Genomic DNA, 22,442 nt, shown 5'->3' on the forward strand with positions numbered 1-22,442 from the left:
TTTTGTAGGTTTCGTATGACATTTCCGACCAAAAGCGGTGAGGAGCACGATATTTGTTAGAGGTACTTGAAGGCATCCTTTCCCGGGAAAGTGGGAGGTGGATGTTGTCAACGTGACTGTCATCAAGCAGCGGTAGAGGGGCAGAGAGTCGCACAGCCGTCGCTGCTCCGCTTGTCTGGATCGTTGGGACTTGGAAAGTGTCCGGGCGGGGAAACAGACAGCCAACCTCGGGATTCAGCGAAGATGGAAATAAGTCGTCGTTGTCGAATATTCACTTTGCACGCGTCCCGAGCCGCGTTGTAACGTTCAGGGCAACTTAGCAGATATTGGTGTTTTGTACATTTTGCGTGTCGGAACCCACCAGCGCGAGCTAGCTTAGCAAAGCAGCCGCCGATACTGTCAGACACACAGGTACCCGAAGAGGAGAGGAGAGGAGGGGTTGGTGACAAAGGAAGGTGGCGAGGTGACGATGAACCGCTTTCGGAAGTGGCTGTACAAGCCCAAGGTAAGTTGTCTCGCATTCACACGCTGTGTCAGCGCTGCAGTTGGTCGTTTTCTTGGCATAGCTTTGGGGATAGCTAGCGAAACAGTCGACCAGTGAGGCTGTTGAGACTGCTAACGTTAGCCAGTGTTCCTAATGTTACACTGTATTAACCAGCAGCATTCCCTTTGTTGTTGTTGTTGCTTTTGTTTTCAAGCGCCAGGCAGGGCGAACAATGTGACAGCCTGACAAAGCTCGTTGAATTAAACTGACTGATTCCTTTAGTTGGCATTGTCATTAATGTTATTGTGGAAGTGATTTTCTTTTGGTATTATAGTCACACATTATTTGTAAAACTATTATGCTAATGAGACAATAGCAGCAGCAACAATAATAATACAATATTGTTAATGACAGTAACACTGTGAATAACAATGTCATCCTTTTCACAAAATAAGAAATTATAAAAATTAAAATATAATAATATTTAAAAGGATAATAAAAAATAGTGTATGGCTGTACGTAATTATTTTCATTAACAATTTATCTAAAGGGTATTTTCTCAATTAACTGATTGATTGTACTCATTAATAGTAATTGCTTGCATTGTCAGATTTATAGCCCCAGTCTTAGATATATATCATTTACTTTCACAAGATACAAAGAAAATCAGAAAAAAACTCACAATTGAGAGGCTGGAACTTGGTTAAATGTTTTTTATTCAAGTTAAAACAAATACTGAAATGATTAATTGATTGTCAAAATATTTGTTTCCCTCAAATGTTTATTTAAGTGTATTAATTGTTTCAGTTATGTTGCATTTCACTGGGTTTGATTTGCTTGTTGATTGTAGACACCATGTTAAACTAGATTAATTATTGTTAAATGTTATCAAATATTACTGCTCAGACACACAATTTTTAGGCATAATCATCTCTTTTGCAGTGGGGATTCTTTGAATCAATCTCAAAATGTGGAAACATTGCTGAGACAGCAGAGAAAATATTGAAGGCTTGATCATCTTGTTAAATGAACAGTTTAAATATATGCCAACTTGCACATATTATTTGAGAGAGAGAGAGTTAACTCTTGTTAACTTTTATATTTTAAGAGGAGACATTTTAAAGCATCCTACTTATTGCGATAACTTGCATGCACACAAAACTGCATTAATCAGAAGAAATCACTGATCTTTTTTTTTTTTTGCTGAATCATCATAAATATTCAGAGTCAGAGTTGAGTAACAACAGACAGGCACAGATTGTGTGCCCAAATTGGATTAAGAAAGACCTACTGGTCTGCGCTTTAGATGTTGTCATGTTGATTAATTACTCGTATTATGTTATTGTAAGTTCGTATATTAGCTTGGAGGACTGAGCAAATAGTCCAGTGAAGCACCTTGCAACATGATGCACACCACTTGTACTTGTACTACACAGTATTCTACCGCAGCCTCTTCTGGAGGATTGGTACAGCTGTTATTATCAACTGCAGCACATTTACATAAAAATATTATTGATATAATTTTTTAAAACTGGCTGTACTCTCTTGTGCTAATCTTTACTTTTGAGGATGAGCCTGAAGATGTAGGTTTTCCCCCCTAGTTCACACATCCAAGTCCAGAGAAAGTCAACATTTTAGTGTGTTTAAATGCATGTCATTCTCTTGGTATATTAACATAACAGCTGCACATAAACGGTTGATCTTGCATCATGCATTGGAGGAAAATATACTACACAAAACAAGTTGGTGACTATAGGGCTTTGCTGTGTTTCTTAGCATAGAATATGATATGTTTTGCTTCATTTAAAAGGTTTGTCAACATGTATTTGATTGGCAGTAAACATTAATAAGTCAGTCTCCCTGTTAATTGAAGACAACTGTGTTTCCATATCAAACAACATCAGTAATTATACAGTAGTGTCAGTTATGATAAAATGCCTGTGATTATAGATTGTCCAACTGCTCTTTACCACACACAAGCACCTGCGTCACTCTTCTCTTCTCTGTTTGACCATTTTGCTGTCTCAGCATTTAACCGGCCCATTGTTGGGTTTAGGCAGAAGTGTTGGGGTTCACCAGAGTATTGTCGCATTCATGAATGAATACTGACTCTGAAGTGCTGAACTATGACAGCAGTGCCTTTTCTGCCAAATCACAGTCATGGTAGGAATCAACAGAGTTACACATAAGTCTGTGGGTTTAAATGATCAGTTCTGCCTCAAAGGAGTGAACAGAAAAGTGGTGCAAGCCTCTGTAATTATGCCAATCAGTATGAAAAGACAACAGTAATGAAAGCCGGGTTTAGATCACAGCAACCAAACAAGTAGTTTGTCTTTTACACAGAGTAAATATTTCAATGGTAGTTAAAATCTGTGCCCAACCCACATATTCTGGCATTGATAGGTGAACACTGCATAGCATTGTCATTTTGCATCAACAGTAAGCCGTTTATCATTGAACTAATGTTCTCCTGGAGACAGAAAAGCGTTGAATCAGCATGTTCCTTTGACTGAAGCGGCACAATTGATATTTCCAGAACTGCTCTTTATACTTCTCCAGATAAGTCCCACCGAGGAGGATTTTCTTTTGCCCCTTCTACACAATAATCCCCAGTGCATCGGAGAGAGCAGTGTGCTGCCGCCGGACATACCTGTCTATTGACTCTGTCATCAAAGTGTCAACTTCTGGAAAATGAGAGTAGGAATAGATTTAACTGCTCACCCGTAAGGCTGTGGGGGAGAAGTTGAAATAGTTAAGTCACCCAAATAAAAAATCTTTTTCACGTTCCTTCTTGGCCTTTAAACTGGTTTATCTAGTTTTTGTGTGAATAGCTAACCTCTATCTCCCAAATTATCAACAAAGGAGATTTTACGAACTGCTATGGGTATTTTGTGTGCTTTTATTTGCCTGCTCGTTAGTTGACCTTTTGACTGTATGCATACTGCATGTAACTGTTTTAGATAAGTAAAGAGGCTTTAAATCCCTGCAGACCCAAAAAAAGACAAGCCCTGGCTCGGGTTTCCGCGCAGCCAAAATGGCCACTGTATCTTCACCTCTCAGTCATTAGCGGCAAACTTGCAGAGTGACTGGTAGCGCGAAAGAGAGATGTCAGGCGGGTAAACCTATGCACCTCCTCTGTAGCCTGTGCTCCTCTCTTGGTTGTTATTACATCAGGCATTCAGGAGCTGACCTTCAGCTTCATTCCACCTCATCTGTCAGTGTGACAGGCTCCCAGCTCGCACCAGACCGGGTGCATCACCCCCATCTACAGGATGCTACTAATTTGCCTTTCATTCCCCGCTCACCGGCCAGTTTAGTGCGTGGGTAGCTGATACTTTCTTCACTCCTCCTTAGCAAAATGTCAAACAGATATCAGCGTGTAACAATGTTGGCTGTTAGCAAGTGTAGGAATCTATGTAATGCTAATGCCTGATTTCTTTGATAAGGTCATCCTCCACCTGACCGCTCACTGATTCTTGCAAACTGATTACTTTAGAAGACTATAATCGTTTCATGGTTATCTTAAGAGAGTAAATCTAAGAAAAGTTCTCGGTTTACAAGTATAGGTTAGTTTTTCATTGTAACTTACTAGTTATATATTTTTTATTCCTTTCACAAATCCCTTAGGTTTATTAGTTCATTTTATGTCAACTGTGATATTTAAGGAATAATTTAGTGTAGCACAAATGTGAAGCGTCAAAAGCTAAATTTCTGTGCCGAACCTTTATATGCAAGCCATCCTTTTAGATCTGAATGATGGACTCTGTGTAACGTGTTCCTTACGCAGTTTTAATGTCTATAACAAAATAAAAGACCAATTTTGCCGAAAACATCAAACTCCAGTTAGAAAGGTCTTCAATTGGCAGTCCTTATGATTGCACTACACCTGAAGGTAATTCAAAGTAGTATTTCATGGAAAAGATGATATCTAAAGACATTACAACTAAGACTAAGAAAACCAGCTAATGTTTACCTTTGATAGCTAAAATTTTTGATTTCAAAATGACTTAAAAATGCATCTGTCTTTACAATTGTCTTTGGGCTCCTCATTTCAGCTTGAAGTTAAAATGATGATAAATCATTGTCAAGCCACCATGAACGATGCTGTAGAGTTGTTTGTCTACACTGTCAGGAAGTAGACCCGACATGTTGACAGCTGATGGTGTCGACAAAGCAACACATTTTTTTCTTGTCTTCCACCCATAAGCCCCTTTTCCTTCTGCTGCCATCTGTGTGTACTTAAAATGCAGCAGTTGATTTTGATTTTGAGGGAAATGTTCATCTATGAAGAGGTGGTTATGACACTTGGTCAAAACAGCTGTTATTGCGACGTATGTTTGATTAAAACAAATAAAATATGTGTGGAAGGCGAGGCTGAGAGAGTTTTGGATGACCATGAGTTTTCCTATTTGTAATGCTTTTTAAAAATCTATGGCTGTGCTCTTGAAAACTAAGACGCATATCCAGGTACATATTGTTTTTAAGTAGTTTCCCCCAGAATTCTGTTGATGATGACTTTTTTAAAATACATTTATGTTTGCGTGTCATATTGTTTGTAGTCATGAAACGGAAAAACAAAAATTATTAAAGACTTATAGCTCAAACAATTAGGAGACTGCAACAGTGTTTCATGATCTGGTGATCCTTTCAGTTGGTAAATTGACCCCAAAAGCCCAATAACCGCTGGTTACAAGATTTGTTACTTTTTTTTGTTTAATTTTAACAAAATATTCTTTCGTTTTAGTTGGACATAATAAGGATGACATGAGTGCAGGAATGTGGTGGAAATGTGTCATCCTGGTTTGTTTCTGTGAATATTGCTAACTTGCTACTAAGAGGACTGAGAGCAGGTGAAGCGAAGAGGGGGCTTGTGCTTGCAAAGTTGATTCTGCACTGTTGGCACGGAGTGAATGGAAGAGGCAACGGCAAACTGCTGAGCAGCAGCCAGCGTGGCTTCATATTTAGCCTTGTTTCTGGAATTCTTTGTGGACGTCCCATTCTGCTTACCCACCAGCCACGCGGTAATTGATTTGGTGTCAGCTGCCAGGATTTAGAGGGCTGACCCTAGTGCAGATTGAGACAGGCCCGGCGATTGAAGGCCTTTTTAAATTCATTGCAGGTTTGGGGATTCAGGGCCCACTGTCCAAGGTGTGGGGAAGTGATGATTGAAAGAAAATTGCTGTGGGAGAGGAGTGCAATTTAAAGGTACCAAAGAAAAGCAGCGTGCCCTGGTATCGACTGTGAGGCTGAACTTATTTTCTACACCCAGTTTCTTATCACTAATAATTGGTATCCTTTCTATTCAAAGCCTTAAATTCCTCTTTCATTGTCACCGATGATAAACAAACCATGCATTCAAGGTGTCCTTTGTTTGCATTTTGAGTCTGATTGTTCTAGAAAGAGCTAGCAACCCCTTCTGCTTTGGGCTCTGTCTTATCAGCAGGGGAGAGAGAAGCAAAAGAGGCGAACAGTAGGCCTGTATTTTGGGGATTAGATTTTGGCCTTGGTTAAAGTTGGCAGGAGATAAGATGAAAGGATGTCTTTTGCAGCTTTACTGTTTCTACCTACTAGACTCAAGAACATTGACATTGTAACTAATATTTTAATGGAAATAGTTTATGTTTAATAGATATTTATTGAAATATGGCCCTCCTGTAGTTTGATCATTATTCCTTACTTTATAAAAGTACACGTGTACAGTGTCTTACTGATATACTGGTATTTTTAACGTGCCTTTTTAATGAGGCAAAGGGCTTGTCTGAAAAATGCAAACAGAACTGCTACTTGTTCATTGGTGCAATCCCAGTTGCATAAGCATGTTGACTTGCATACATTTAATCTCCGCAGACGGCAATCAGAGATGTGTGTTTAATCACAAGTATTGTTGCTGCACACAGCTGTCAAAGGGTGGAGTTCTGGACTGCCGGGGCGAGGCCAGCTCTGTCACTGTTCGTAACAATAAAAGGTATGTGGACAGTTGGTGTGTCATGCATATCCTCAGTTGTGAAAAGGGAATGTTGGTCCTAATTTTGTTTCGTTCTTAAATGTTAGTCATGCCTGTATTTCTGTCCCTGGTGTTTTTGCATAAAGATAGGGAGTATGCAGCTTAACCTCTTGTCATTTCTTCAGAACGCATACACCATGACTAATGTAAAGTTGTTGATTTTGTAAATCTAAAATTCAACCTTCTTCTCTCTCGTCACAATTTAACAGCCAGCTCTGGATTGTATAACCAGATTATTTCTTGCATAATAATTTCCCTGCGATTGGAAGAGGGATGTCGCCACACTACCAACGGGGGATCCTGGACACAACTTGCATCCACCCAAATCCTCTGCGCCCTCCCCCCTGTGTCACCTCAGCCTGTCATGCTAAACCATGTGCCAGGCACATGCAGTGGTCATTGCTTAGTCTAAATGCCAGATTAGGGCAGCCCTGTGAGAGGAGACAAGCACACAGATTATGCTATCAGTCCAGATGGGCTGACCACTCTTGATATATTGAGTCAATGAATTTTAATCTGTAGTCTGCTTTGGATCCAACTTTTAGATGGTGAGTGCAGACATACTCCTCTGCAGTCTTTGATCAGTGTCATTGATTTAATTACACATTTATTCATTAGAAAATCCGAAACCATGTAAAAAAGTGAACGACTGGAGTGTATGCCTGAAAAGTTATCCATCGATTACTTTGTGGCTGCAGAAAACAACACAGAGGTGAGAAAAAAACTCCTGATGCAAGCTGAACATGAATATAATGACTCAACACAACTGAATGCACCTAAGCATCACACTGCATTCTCAGAGAGATTATACTTTTTATTCTGCCAAACTTAATATAAATAATGGTCGAGGAAGTTTTCTTGTTTGTTACCGAAACGATTAGCTTGCTCTTGCCTGGGCTTTTATGCTGAGCCCTGAATAATAAATACGGTGATGAACTGTATCCGGCTGCTTTTTCGCCAGTCTGCCAACTGACTGGATGAAGCAGAGTGAACTGGTCCCCCTCCTCCCTTACAATATTTGCCTCTGATCCTTGGAAGGCAGCCAGAAGGCGGCAAATTGAGCCTGGAATAGAGTATGGAGGCCAGAGGCAAGGTTTCTCATAAGTCCCTTAAGTGGGCTCAATGTGCACGCACCGATGCTATGGACGTTCATGAAGCATTAGCCTGACGGCCTCCATCATCCACACAGTCTGAATAGAAGTGAAGTCCAGAATCACGGGCTCAAGGAGAAAGCTGGCTGAGTTGATGAAGACGTGGATGGTACAGAAGCATGCAACTCTCGGTAACTCGCTTCAATGAAAATCACACTGTCATCGCCTGTTATTGATTTAATGTTAAACTAAACAGACAGAGTCATTGTCACACTATGTGATTTGGGGGGCTTAGCAGTAATTGTCACTGTGGAGGAAGTTTTTGGAGCCTAATAGACTGAAATGATGGGTCTGTGACCACACTGGATAAAGTTTTTAAGTCATCTTAAAGAGAGGGCACCCAGGACAGCAGCAGCGAGTCAGGAGAGCGGCACGCCACAGGGGATGGGAGCTGAATCTGCTGAATCATTTCCTGACTAATGCAAGGTAGAGCTGTTATTGGTGGAGATGACACAAGTTCAGGGTCCAGAGATCCCCAGATGTTCACATATGCATAACATTGTAATACCCTTCATTGGAAGTTATTGTTTTCCAGCTTTTGAATTTTGTCATTACCTTGTTTTGTGTCCCCATATATTTTTTTTTTTTTCGTCTGGAGGTGTGTAAAGTTGCAATTGTTTTTTTTTTTTCAACCATTTAGCATTTTCTCAACCATTTACACTCCAATGTACAGTTCAAAGCCAAAACGTCTGTGCCAACCTATGTGTATGTAAGCAGACAGAGTGCCTTATTTTGCTTTAATAAGTTAATATTCAGCATTGCAATTGTTACATCTCTTATCGTTTTCCCTTTTAAACCGAGCATATTTTAGCTAATTTAGCTTTGTTAATTATCAACAGTTACATCTGGCAGTTGTAAGGTGCAATTATTTACTAAAAACCCCAAAAGTTTGTCATGGTTCAATCTATTTTAAAGTATTGATATACTTCTATTAGGTAGGTTCAGGTTAAACTCACAAACATCTGTTGTTACTGGTAAATCAGCAGGTCTTGAACATTTCCTGCCTTTGACTCTGATGCAGTGCTGCAGGAATGTTCTCTCTTGTGTGAGGAATGCAGCATGAGGAAGCTATAGGATGGCGTCTGTATCAAATACTTCTTTTCTTCCTCCGTCAGCCTTGGCCTTTATGTTTCTGAAATTTCAAAATGAATGCCACCACTCTGTTGGCCGTGTTGTGCCTTTGCGAGAAAACGGTCTTTCACTGTCTCCCACTCTTGTTTCCTGTGTGGTCATCATGTCATTTGTGTCACAGACACACTCATTGTTGTGCAGCTGTGTAAAGTCCAGTCAAATCTGACTTCTGGTGATATCATTGCCTCTCTCACTACTCAGAGATTCAATTTGGATGGGTTGGTTTGCTTCCTCGTAATTAAGATTTTCTTTGTGTTGATTTCCTATTAGCTGAGACTTTCACAGAAACCCACTCAAATTGATTTCTGTTGTAGTAATGCCAATGCAATAATGAATATGACTATTTACAGCATTTTGTTTTCTGTCGCTATATTACCGTGGCTGCCTATTCCCATTCTTCACAGATTATTTATATATGGAGCGGTATGTGACTGTGTTAAGAAAGAACACTTGAGGAGAGTGTGAAACACTTTGCCTGTGAGTTGGCTGTTTTAGTTTGGATTTAATGGAATTTTCTGCATTGCTCTTCCAACATATTACAAAAACATGACAAAGTAGAGACATCAAAATTCACACTCGTGAACAAAATGTGCAGAAATACTATTGATTTTGCTTTGTTGGACAAACTGGGTTTGGCAATTCAAGTGTCCTTGAACACAAAAAGACATGCCAATCTACTCTAATCCAGCGCTGTTGTTCTGTAACACACCTCGTGCAGCTTTGATTAACCTGACTGCAGGTGGAAACAAGTATCACACAGTAAAGGACCACACGAGTTGATCCAAAGGAATGAAGTTGAAATAACATAAAGGTTGTCAAATTATAGACCCCCATCCATGGTAATTATATTTTAGTGGCATATCTCAGTCCTCCAAATAACCTTTAAAATATAAAAAACAAATGTCCCTTCTCTCAGTAAAAATGCGACAAGTACCCTAGCTGTGGGTTTTATCTCTGTGTTTCCTCCTTGCTGTTTGTTTCATTATTAATGAGGGAGAGTGAGGGAACAGCACCATGTATCATATTCAGAGAGAGGAGCGAGGGCCCACGGGGAGAGCATCACGCAACAGGAAACACTGCAAACTTAAGGGAAAAGGTCCTGTGAGAGGTTTTGGTAGAAGCCAGTATTCGGTTTGACTTCATGAAGTATATTTTCAGGCAGGTGACGCGTGCACGGCAGGCAAAACGAGCCTGTTTACCGACTTCAAGTTTGCACAGTCATGCTGTCCTTCTTTAAGCTCCTTCACCGTCATCAGGTCCTTGTGGTCTGTGATCATGCATGTTGGCATGTGATCGCCATTTTCAAAACCATTACCCCGAGGATGTTTTGTGTGTGAACGCATACAGTGTTTGGCGATTGTACTGTAAACATATTATTTTTAGTTTGCTCGGTCTAAGCAATACGACTGATCAATTGTTGTTTACATTTTTTGTGCGTCAGTGTTTCTTCCCTACCTTGTATGTTGTTGCTGTGTGTGCGCTTCATGCAGCAGCACACACATACACACACCGAGGGGAGCGTGGTGGGAGATAATGACATCAATCCTATTCGAAGGCCAGCCTCTCTAATTATACTCCCTCTTCTGGGGAATTTTCACACTATATTAACCTTCGTTAACCCCTCTTGTCAGGATTCATGCCATTTGCTATCGCTTACCTTCCAATACTAGTTGTATTGTAGAAAATGTGGTTATGCATAAATGTTTGTACAACCCATGCCTTGTGTTTTCTCATAAATCCCCAGGATACCGTGGCAAATGGAAGAGCAATCTGTTGTGAAGATGGCCTATACAATGCCCTACTTACCTGATTTTATTTTTGTCCCTCTAGATTGGAAGTATGTTGCTCGATTATGCTCTTGTGTATTGCCTGATACAGTATTGACTGCTCCTTCTACATCACTCTATCTCAGTTTCATGGTTTATTTGCAAGATAATGTGATTCATAACTTAAAGCAGTAGGTGACGAAAAGAGTTACGATCACTGTTGGTTCTATACAGAGTGGGTGAAAGTATGCTGATATAAATACTCTATCTGTTAACACCAAAGTGCTGTAGTAGCACAGTTACCAGGAGGCTTGCTGAACATAACAGGTAATTCACACATTAACTTGACCACAGTTTGAGCTGAATTTCTTGAGAATGCAGCGTTCCTGCCTGACTCTGTAATTCACTCATGCGGAGCTCTAAGTAGTGCACATGTAAAGTCCCCCAAGCACCACACGTGGACACGAGTGTAATGAATGAACAAAGGTCCTTCCCCTGAGCAACTTGTAGACCTGATGGCCAAAGCAGATCACATCTAGAGTGATATTCCTCACTCTGTGCTGTTAACGGATTTCCTCATTTTTCCTGCATGACATCAGTTACTAAGTTTTGCAGATAAAATGAATAATTGACGTACCTCTTGAAATAGCAGGCCTTGGACACTGGGGAGTTTGTTCATATCTCTCACAGTTTAGTTAGAGTCTGTTTCCGTCATCAACTGATAACAGAAAAAACATAGCATGTTGTCTCTTGACTGTTATCCTGGCTTGGCCAGGCCCATTTTCTGTTTTGAGTCTAGTATGGTGTTGTTTTGAGATGTCGGGTTGGCTCAGATGAATGACAGCTGTTGGAGCTCAGGTACTGCATATGTGTCCACAGCTTAAGAGCCAGTTAGTAAAATGCACTTTGCTATGATCTAAGTGAAGTTCTCTAAATCCAACATATTCAGAAGTATTTCATGGCTGGCTTATGATGTACAGTTATCAGTCCAGCAACTACAGATTACCAGAAGCGTTGACAGCAGTGTCTGGGACTAAAACCTGCAGGATATGTTAACGCACTTTCAAAATTATCACTTTGCTTTGTTCAAATGAAGAAGTGCTCACATTCTAGTAACTACCATAGTAATGGATACTCACTAACCCAGAAAATCCCAATGTCATGTTTGAGCTTTTTAGACGGATGAAAGAAATCCAAAATGAGGGAATATATTGCAAATTGGCAGTATCTCAGAGTCATCAGGCTTCAAGAACAACATTCTCTGGTTTCAGCTTCTCAGATGTGAATATTTTCAGATTAATCAATATTGATGATAATCTTCAGTTACATCCTTCCTGCAAACTATTGAGCGTTCGGATATGAGAGGTTAAGAAGTAACACCATCAATGAATGAGCAAAGCACACCATTCATGTAGCTGGGTCGGATGATGCTTTAAGCCCAGTTATTAATCATCAGAGTGATTTAATGTGTAACATTTATTGTGTTGTTTTCTGTCCGTTGCTTAGTATGTCTCGTTTCTCATGAACAGCGACACTGGTATGGAAAATGACCTCCTTGTGTCTCTGTGTGTTTCTGTGCAGAGGACGGACCCTCAGCTCCTGGCCCAGTTCTACTACGCGGATGAAGAGCTGAATCTGGTGGCCACTGAGCTGGACGGCCTCGACGGGAGGAAGGACCCTCAGAGATGTACCCTGCTGGTCAACCAGTTCCGCTCTTGTCAGGTCAGCAGCGAGAAACCCACGAAGTCATCACCTCTCTGCATCTTTCATTTCATAAAGAATGAAGTTCAGCCTTTGTGAAATACTGTTATTTCATTCATCACAAGTGAATCATAAAAATAGCCCTGTGAGAGGATAGGTTCACAGTGCTTCTAGTCAGGTGCCCGTTTGAACATTGAAACCGGTTTTGCCTGCTTAAATCATTCCCCCTGTTCATACTGAGCATGACGACGTCTCCATGTGCTTGAAATGAAAACAATAGGTGCAGTAATGTATTCAAAACTTTATTAGAAGTTATCATGAAGTTTTAGCAAGAGTCGTTCAAACTGTCTTTTTAGTCGCAACATCTTTACAATTTTTGTTCCGTTTTGCAGCAGTGGACAAAATGTAACAAGAGAAGGAAATGTACTAAAGCGGAGTAAAAGAAGACATCAGCTTGATTTGTCTCACTCAACCGGTTTAGATAGTTTAGATAAACATTTGAATGGAAGGATGACTTACATTGAAAACACATTAGGAATGTCTTTTAATAGCGGAATGAGTACACAAAGCAAAGCCTGTTTCACTTGCACCAGACTGAGACATGAATTACTATATTTATTTTAATTATTTTTGTTCTCATAAATCACCTGACTGGATGTTTTGGGTTTGACTTGGAAGCTAAAAATAGACACCGCCCTTATCACCTTCTTCTGGATATGGGAGTGGTGACATGACTGTTGCCTTACTCCACATTGCTTGGCTGGGTTTTAACATCAAGCAGTTTTGCTGATAAGATCAGATAAGTAGCCTTTGTTTCGACTGGGCTGTGTGTCATGTGGTTTATTAGTAAATGGTTACAAAGAGCCATTGAATGAGAGGCATTTTATAACCGTAGCTCTGATTGAGGTACTTCTGTTTAAGTATAAGTGGGGTACAGGTTCTGTTTGGTTCAGATCTTGATGTGGTCAGGGCTGAGAGCAGCTAATAAGGTGTTGCTGTGCATGAGTGATGGCTGCCATGCTGCATCACGCTGAGAGAGCTGGAGGTGGTAGAGCGAGGTCGTCATCCGGCCCGTTGTGCCTCAGCCTCCCCCACTGCCTCAGCACCCAGGGGAGAACTACTTAATAAGGTCATCACTTGATCCCCAACTGTTCTGTGTATTTCCCTCCATCCTGGCCTCTGCCATTCTGTCACCTTGTTTTTCTTTGGTACAGTACGTCTTTGCAGTTTATTTCTCTTTTCATGGTTGTGAAGCTCTTCTTACTTTATTTCTTACTTTGTTCCTTAAAAAACACTTTATTGCCCCAAATTGATCAAGTGGAGGCTTGTCAGCAGAAGCAGTTGAATGACTACCTCTTGTTAAGATGTGTCCATACCTCGAATATGTCTCTGATTTTGTCACCCTACAAGTTGCAGTGAGTCCTCAATGTTTTTTGGAGAATGATTTAAGCAGTATGATACCCCACAGCCTCGAGGCCCCGAGAGTAGAGGGCAAGCGCACTCAAGCCAACATTTTACACTTGAACCTGCCACTGCTGCTATCAGCTCTTATTCATGGGTCTCTGTGGGGGTTGCTGGCATGCTGCTCATACTATGTTGGCACGGCTGTTCTTACAGTGCGGCCTGCTGGAACAGGTGAGCGAGCATGTGTGTGTTTGAGATGGACGAAGATTGAGTTAGGTGCACAAGAGACAGAGGAAGATAATAGGTCAGAGATGGTGAAAGGGTAGGCTGTACAAAGGACAGAAGCCCATCATCAGGCAGGCACAGGTATCACGCCACAGTGACTACCTCTTGATGATATGAAACCAACAGCAGTGAAGGTTATCATTGGTGTCCCCTGCCGGGAGACGCTCACAGACAGTGGGGTGGTACTCGTGCCTGGGCGAAGGCACACACACACATATACACACAGCGTACAGCCATAAAGGAGTCAGTGGTTAAGCTCTCCTTCTCAAAGCTTTTTAATCTTTTTCCTCAGGGCCAGCAGAGAAAGACGCAGTGCTGTGCCTGACAAGATTACAGTGCACAGTGCAGCTGCGGTAGAGTGAAAGGCTCATTGTAAGTCATTGTTATGGCTGTTGTACATGCCAGCGGCACGTAAGCTCTTGATTAGCTCTTGCTGCGTGTGACACTGCATTTTCACTCCTAGAATTATGGGTTTAAGTTGTATGTGTTTATTGAGGGAGAATGCAACTGCAGGAGCCATAATGGTCTCATGTACTTGTGAAAATTGTTTTCATTCACCTCATAATCAATGGTCTTTAAACGCTGTAATACAATCACCGTCTTGAAAGAGATGTATCTGGGATTATTCACCAGAGAAAACTGTTTATCCCTCTAACTAGTTTGTTCAATTGTATTTTCTGTCACTCTTCTGTTCATCTGCAGGACACTGTGTTGAACATTATCAATCAGATAATGGATGAATGTATTCCAGAAGACCGGGCCAACAGAGACTTCAGTGTCAAGTTCCCCGAGGAGATTCGCCATGACAACTTAGCAGGGCAGCTGTGGTTTGGGGCTGAGGTACCGTATTCCCTCGAGCGTCAGTCCAGAAGAAAACAATCTTGCACAAGTCCTACACAGGCGTACACATATTGCATTCATAGTTGTTTTCTTGGTTGTCAAGTGGGCCATTGTAAACATAATTTTCATTTCTGTACAAGAGGAGATGATTTATGATGTACGTGTTCTTGTGTAGTGTTTGGCTGCCGGCTCCATCATCATGAACAGGGAGATAGAGAGTATAGCAATGAGGCCCCTGGCTAAGGACCTCACACGCAGCCTGGAGGAGATACGCAACATAACCAGAGACCAGGCCCTGAGAGACCTCAACTTGTACACGGACCGCATGAAGGACGCATTGCGACATTTTGACAGCCTTTTTGCTGAGTTTGAGCTCAGGTAAGTGAAGGGCCAGACATTATTGCTAATTGTAGCAATAAGAATAATCCACATTAATCATCTTCAAAGAGTCTTGGTCAAACAACAAAGCTGTGAATGTCATTACATTCAAACTTTCTTTTTCTTTGCCAGTTATGTGTCAGCCATGGTGCCTGTGAAGTCGCCCAAAGAATACTATGTACAGCAGGAAGTGATTGTGCTCTTCTGTGAGACCGTGGAAAGGTGAGTTTTACTGCTAAATTAATCTGGAATTGAACAAAATTTAAATAATATCTGAAGATATTGTGTTAAATGTGTGATTTCCCTTTCTTCTGTTGTCCAAGAGCTCTAAAGCTGGGCTATCTCACACAAGACATGATCGATGACTATGAACCTGCGCTGATGTTTACAATTCCCCGACTAGCCATTGTATGGTAAGTTGCCTGTCTTTTCCATTCTTCCGCCCATTTCTTTGTTTTCTACATCTTCCTGCCCTCTCATATAATTTTAAATATATTTTTTAGTGGGCTGGTTGTGTATTCAGAGGGACCTCTCAGCCTCGACCGAAAATCAGAAGACATGTCTGAGCTCTTCCGGCCTTTCCGCACTTTATTGAAGAAAATCAGGTACAGTCCGTAAATATTTAAGTTTTCATCAAAATTATCGTTTTTCCCGTATTCGTATGTTTCAACTATCTTACAATTATTCTTGCAGAGACCTGCTCCAGACCCTGTCTGAGGAGGAGTTATTGGCACTAGAAAAAAATCTTTGTATCACGCAAGACGGAGAATTGTCCACAGAGCAGGCCGCAGACAGCTCACTAGCTCTCGTCCAAGAGAATCACTCATCCTGTAGCACCGCTAATGACACCTCCAAAGGGGAGAGTGAGGGTGAACAAGAGCATCTGGCTCCGTTTGTCTGTCCCAGCCAGGAGGAGGAGCTGGCAGAAGTGGAAAAGGGCTGGGAGGAGGTAGAAGTGGGAGGGGAGGAGCAGGAGCAGGGCCTGTTGTGTGAGGAGGCCGAAGAGGCTGAGTTGGCCTGTTCCATGCAGTATGATGAGGAGGAGCTGGAGCAGCTCAACATGATGGTGTACCGCGTGGGGGACGAAATGTCCACCTTTCTGTCGCCTCCCAGCCAGAGTCAGTCACCAGCACACCGTCCCCACAGAGGAGAGGCAGGAGGCTCCAGTGGGTCTTCTAGCACTGAAGCCTCTCCTCGCAGGCTCCTGGTGAGCCGAGGAAGGACAGGCATCTATTTAGAGGAGGAAGACAAGGTCTTCTTCATGGAGGACCTGGACGCAGCAGGAGACGGCATCACCAGCATTTCAAGAGAGGCCTGTCGTTGTATCACCTCTCCTTCCAGAGTACCAGAGTCTGCTCGTCCTATGCAGTGCAAGCTGGTACCACAGCCAGACTCTGCCAGGAACGGTTGGCACACTGAAGCACAGTCAGAGCAGCCATGCCCACAGCCACGTAGCCAGAACACGCACTGTCCTAAAGCAAAACGTCCACCTTGCACTTCCGCTCTTGGCTCCGAATCCTTGCCTTACGCCAATGGGTGGGAGATGGGCTTGGAGGGGACAGCGTCTGAAACGGCTGAGGTCATCGCCCATCGTATGGGTGGGATGAAGCTGTCTGCAACGGTCATCTTCAACCCTCGTTCTCCCAGCATGACTGAGCTGGCTGTGGACAAGCTGCTCCTGCCACGGCCAGCTCCCTCTGAGATTGAGACCTGTGGCCCTCTGGTGGCCACTCACTGCCTGCTCAACTCCTGCGTCTGTTGTGGGAGCTGTGAGGATGGCCATGAGGATGCCATCACAGCAGAGTCCACAGGACTTGGGTTAGGCCTCGCCCTGGGATTGGATAACCACTGTAAGACGGCAGCTCCCAGCACTGTCTTCCAGTCGTCTGCTTGCCGGCTGCCTCCACAAGCTCACGAGCCTCACAGCAAAAGTGAGCTCGCTCAGTTGACTCCCCCTTCTTGTCGCTGCTCTGCGGAGACCCTGGAAGAGGATTCAAACTCACAGCTATGTGAGAAGTGCCTGGTTGTGGCTCCTTGGCCGGGGCATCACTCTCATGACTCTGGCTCCAGTGGTGGGGATGGACCCTCCATGTGCAACCACCAGCTGAGTAATGAAAAGAGGCAGCAGGCCACTGGGGGCCGACAGAGGGACAAGGAGACGGATAAGGACAAGTCAGCAACAAATGACTTCAAGAGGGACACCAAAGAGGACAGCAGTAGGAACTCTAGGTGTGCTGACATTTCTGAGTCCTTTAACTTGCTTATATATTTATTTGGGGGACGTAGGATCTTTACACAGTCTTGCATCAACATAAAGAGTTTTATTTCACCATATTTCGTCATATATTTTAAATTATTCTGTTACTTTTATTCATTCTCTCATTTTGCACTTTGTCTTATGTTGCCTTAGTTTTATACCTGTATGTTTCTTTTGCCATTGTATTTGTGCATCTACACTTTATTCTGTACGACTTGTATTTATCCTCTTTTATTATTTGTTTGGTTGTTTTTAGTTTTCAGAGCTCCCCCCTCAGCTCTGTGTCAGGTAGTGACTGTGAGAGTGTGTCGGTCACCACTTGTAGTCTGTCAAGCAGTCCATACACTCCCAGGTAACTCAAAAAAGTGTGCTTCACACTGTTACATTTGTTAGTGTCTTTTTCCTGCCCATGCTAAAAAACAGTATTTAAACAGTATAACAGTATAAAACATATAAACTGAGTCCTTGCATAAAATATAAAAAGACACTTTGTTTGTTCCAGTCTTTACGCAGTTCTTTGTTCACATTCAGGAATCGACTGAAGTGTCAGTCACCCCGTCCCATAAGGGCTACAGGTGACAGCATTCATTTGCCTCCTGGCTTAGACTGTAGATTTGATTAGACAGATGTTGTAGTATTGATTCCCATTTACATTCTGACCAGAATATTTAATGATAGCAGCAGATTCCTGACAATTTGTGCAATATGTTTTGAGTGGATTTAGTATGCTTCATTTATTAGTTGAGAATTTTTAACTGAAAGATAAAAATCTACAATGAAAATCAAATGTGATTTAAATCACCACTATCACCACTCTCTCCAGCCCTGTCAGCAGTCTGACCCCCAGCTCAGGGATGTCAGAAGACCTGGACCATCAGGAGATCCAGCTGGCCCTGCATAACGCCAAACTGGCAGCCAGGAACAAGATCCGATCACGCTTCCACAGCAGCAGCGATCTCATCCACCGTCTTTTTGTTTGTATATCAGGTAAAAGCTCTCGCGCTGTTGGCCCGCTCCCTCCACCTCTTTGTTTTTGCCTCTTGCTCATTTTGATATCCATTGTGCATTCTGTTGTGATACAGGTGTTGCTGATCAGCTGCAGACCAACTATGCGAGTGACCTTCGCAGCATCCTCAAGACTTTGTTTGAAGTCATGGCAACCAAGTGTGAGGAGGGAGACGACGAAAACCAAAAGAAAGGTGATAAACATGTCTTGAACATACAATGCAGTGCATTGTGCCTTATTAATATAATTCAGACCTAATTCAGAAATGCCTAAGTATGACCAAACATTTTAGTTTTTTATTGGCTTGACTAATATACAGTGTCTGTAAACGCCTTCATTATATCGTCTAATTGATCAACCTGCAGCCGTGCTTTTAACACACAAAAACACAATCAATCACACACGACCCCGGTTTGACCAGCAGGCCCTGTTCTGCGTAGTGCTGTGCTGGAAGACTGTGCCCTCTGTCAGGAGACCATTTCCTCATCTGAATTGGCAGCCAAGGCCCGGGACGGCCAGTTCGAAGGTCAGAAAATACACCGACTGTTCTATTAATATGTTCCTTTTCATCCTTTTTCCTGCTGATGGTGACAGGCCAACTTTGTGTTAACTGCTTCTCTTTCTCTTGTAGACCCTCCAGACTGGGTCCCAGATGAAGACTGCAACTCCTGTATTGCCTGCAAGGCTCCTTTCACTGTAATCCGCAGGAAGCATCACTGTAGAAGCTGTGGAAAGGTACAATGACTTTCATTCTGAGGGAGTCTGGGTTGCAGAAATCTCAGTTTATTGTGTAGTCTATCACGCTGGTGATTCATACATTGTGTGTTGCCATCATATGGATAGTCACTAATACATTATATACTGTGTCATTTCAGATCTTCTGCTCACGCTGTTCTTCACATTCTGCTCCTTTGCCCCGGTATGGCCAGGTGAAGCCTGTTAGGGTTTGCACACACTGCTACATGTTTCATGTGACACCCTTCTACAGCGACAAGGCCAGCATCTAAGTTCACGTTCTCACCCAAAGCACACAGTCCGCCACGACAAACATATGCAACGGACAGATCCAGGGCTGTGTACAAAACAAATGCCACACTGCGCTGGTATACCTAATGGTCCTCATCGTACCTGCTGAGCATGGCTGCAGTGGGAGGCCATCACAGATGACAAAGTAGAGACGAGACACACAGCCAAGATTGGTGATTCAACTTGTTTCTGTTGCGTCTGAGAGACTGGCGAAAAAAGGGTTTGATTTCAGTGCCCAGCCAACACACAACAAGGATTCACTAATGCCTGCCTGATTTATGGAGGTGTAAAGGGGAGAGCGGATAAACAGGCAATGACAGATTTTCAACTTGCATTGTGTAACGGTCCTCCGTAGCAGTTTGCAGCACAAAATCAGAACTGGCCACCTTGTTTGATTTGTCGCTTTAGGTGTAAAATGAAAGGACTTGTGACATATTTTCCTATGCTTTGACGAGCTTCCTACAATTTGTGCCAGGGCTCCCTCGGGACTCGGATTACTAAAGAATGTACGTCATGATAACCATGTAAATAAGGATAAATCTGGTAATAGCTACACTGCAATGTCTTGAAGTAAACATTTGCTATTTATATGGGAACTGGAAAGCAAACTTCCCCACACTACCAGTCCTGGTAAAGCAAAAATTAAAAACAGACAGCTTTTATATTAAGATTCTTTCATGCTTTTTAATGGCAATGAATGTGTAATTCTTTATCACTTTGTGAAAAGGTGTCAAGGTTCCAACAACTTTGACCCTTCAGCTCTTCATAGCAGTGGGCTGTGCCCACTGCTTTTACAGGCACACCATGGCATGTTAGGTTTTCTCTGAGGACTCCGCTGCACGATGAGATGGTTAAAAGGGATTCCAGAGTCATCAGTGTCAGGTCTTGAAGGCCCTCTCGCGGAGAGGTGACCTCTCTTCGCTCAGTGCCCTCATCACCATGTTGTGTACAATTTGTTCTGAACCAGAGGCCTTCTAAGGTGATGTCTTACAGACTACAGGCCGATTGTTGCCCATTGATTTTTCTTCCTACTCACATTTGTGCAATATTAGTACTAACTGCAATGGTCAAGCACATTTTAGAGATAGCACGTAGCGATATCAATTGTAGTTAAAGGACATTTCTTAGGAGATAAAGTTGTACTGATTTGGGTTTACATGAAATTCCAGCTTTGGCTCTGGTGGTACTTTTGGACAAGAACAGATATTTTGTCCCCAGCATGACATAATTTGCACCTGACTTCCTTTCTGCTTTTGAATCTGCTTCCATTGACCACGTACGAAGTATCTTCCATGCTCATGATATAACAGAGTTTGTGTGTCTCAAAGTTCAGAAGTTGCCTATCAAATATGGACCTTTTGAGCAGCATGAATGAGATATCACATCATGTCTATTCTGCTCTGACACAAAGCAGTTTCTCAGGCATTACATACTCAAAATCATTCTCTACTCTTGGATCAATCTTATTTTCATCAAAGAACGTATGAAGTCACTTTGAAAAGATATGTTTTTTTCCTTTTATAAAGAACAAAAATAACGAATGAAGCTATAATTACTTTCATGTAAAATATAAAGAATCATGCAGTTATTAAAGGGTGGTTACTGTTTTAGTTTGGTCTTATTTTGTAAAATGAATATCGATGATAAGAGCTGTGTAAAATATTCAACGAACAAATAATGTTATATAGTTTTAAATGCGATGTATATTGAAATAAATTACTTTTTCCTGTTTAAAATGTTGACTGATAATATCTCCACTTTATTTTTACAGAAAAGTACCATTGGATTTCTGCTTTAAAATGTGTCTGTAGATTTGTGTCCTGGATTAATCGACATACGGTCCATTATAGTCCAATAAAATAAAAAATGAGCCTGATCCTGCCCTCTAATTGGGAATGTGGTAAAGTTCCACAGAAAACGTATGAAATCCGATGGGTGGGTGGATGGATGGATGGATGGATAGATAGAAGAAACTCATTTGTCAACATAGACAAGGAACAGACAAGGTTCACAGTGCACAACAGACAAAAAACACATTACAACAACAAAACACCAGAAAATGCTATAATATATATATATATATATATATATATATATATATATATATATATATATATATATATATATATATATATATATATATATATATATATATAGCCACGAATCCCTCTTTGTAAGAGTTGGTTAAAAATTGTTAGTTTATTTTGAATATTGACCGACTAAATATTCTCCAGAGATGTTCATTTACAGCCCGAGACTATTTTAGTTGCTATTTGTCAGTTTTCCCTTCTACTTGAGTAGGCAGCGTTGGCCCACTCATCAGATGAGCAACATCCTGCTTAACTGAATCATGAGTTGTGTGGGGAGATGGAGTGACGCACTATCATTGTTTCAGGTTCTTTCACACAGTTTAGCTACGTTTGTGTTACAGATTGGGGAAAAAAGGAGTTTGAAAGATGTGGGTCTTTACCAGACATGAAGGAGACAACTATGCTATTAGTTGCCATACTAAAGACTCAAAGTCAAGATGTTTCAGCTTCTACTGCTTTACATTATGTTTTTATCTATCTCTTGGAAAACAAATCGCTTGAGTGACCTTCTAAGAAAATACAAGATCGACCCCAAAAGGTACAGTGCACCATACGGGACAAATATTCAGCACTTAACTATAAGCCAAAAATGCTGAAAGACTTGCTACCAACATGCACTATCATGAGTGAAAACCGTTAAACTGGAGCTGTGAAATCCAAGAATTATGGGATTGAATCTGGTCAAAAAAGAGACCACTAGGTGGCAGCACTTGTACATAGCATTGTATTACAATTGCATTTATCAGTCATAAGAAGTAAACTATACATAAATAGTGACAATTTAGATGGATTCCAATTAACCAAAACAATTCTCTTATAAACTCTTATTGTCTGTGACATGCATTACGCGGGGTGGAAAGTGAAAAATCTCCAACATTGTTCAGTAATTCAGGTTCCTCCTGTAAAATATCTCAGGTTT

General features: G+C 41.7%; 1 protein-coding gene across 5 annotated transcripts; it reads left to right on the forward strand.

Moving 5' to 3' along the window:
* The first annotated feature begins 145 nt into the window (after positions 1 to 145).
* Positions 146 to 21,128, forward strand: zfyve28 (zinc finger, FYVE domain containing 28). Of its 5 annotated transcripts, XM_068580863.1 has the most exons (15): positions 146 to 505; positions 6,382 to 6,449; positions 12,118 to 12,258; positions 14,629 to 14,766; positions 14,942 to 15,144; positions 15,277 to 15,366; positions 15,468 to 15,557; positions 15,648 to 15,749; positions 15,838 to 17,373; positions 17,658 to 17,753; positions 18,225 to 18,388; positions 18,484 to 18,600; positions 18,829 to 18,933; positions 19,039 to 19,142; positions 19,283 to 21,128. In XM_068580863.1, the coding sequence occupies exons 4-15, from the start codon at positions 14,659 to 14,661 to the stop codon at positions 19,412 to 19,414; spliced, it is 2,847 nt and encodes a 948-aa protein (XP_068436964.1). In that variant the 5' UTR covers positions 146 to 505; positions 6,382 to 6,449; positions 12,118 to 12,258; positions 14,629 to 14,658; the 3' UTR covers positions 19,415 to 21,128. The 5 variants fall into 5 exon arrangements, with proteins under 5 accessions (XP_068436964.1, XP_068436960.1, XP_068436961.1 ...); XM_068580859.1 differs by lacking the exon at positions 6,382 to 6,449; XM_068580860.1 differs by lacking the exon at positions 6,382 to 6,449 and having other exon boundaries at positions 18,832 to 18,933.
* The last annotated feature ends 1,314 nt before the right edge of the window (positions 21,129 to 22,442 follow it).

Source organism: Clinocottus analis, unplaced genomic scaffold, assembly GCF_023055335.1.
Source record: "Clinocottus analis isolate CAN_PGR_092001 unplaced genomic scaffold, fCliAna1.0.p SCAF_17, whole genome shotgun sequence".
Lineage (NCBI taxonomy): Eukaryota > Metazoa > Chordata > Actinopteri > Perciformes > Cottidae > Clinocottus > Clinocottus analis.

Bases quoted from the DNA above. Each gene is read 5' to 3' on its own strand.
- zfyve28 (XM_068580859.1), top strand. From the start codon at position 470: ATGAACCGCTTTCGGAAGTGGCTGTACAAGCCCAAG. The intron at 14,767-14,941 runs GTACCGTATTCC...GTTCTTGTGTAG, and splicing joins AGCTGTGGTTTGGGGCTGAG to TGTTTGGCTGCCGGCTCCAT. The intron at 18,934-19,038 runs GTCAGAAAATAC...TTTCTCTTGTAG, and splicing joins CCGGGACGGCCAGTTCGAAG to ACCCTCCAGACTGGGTCCCA.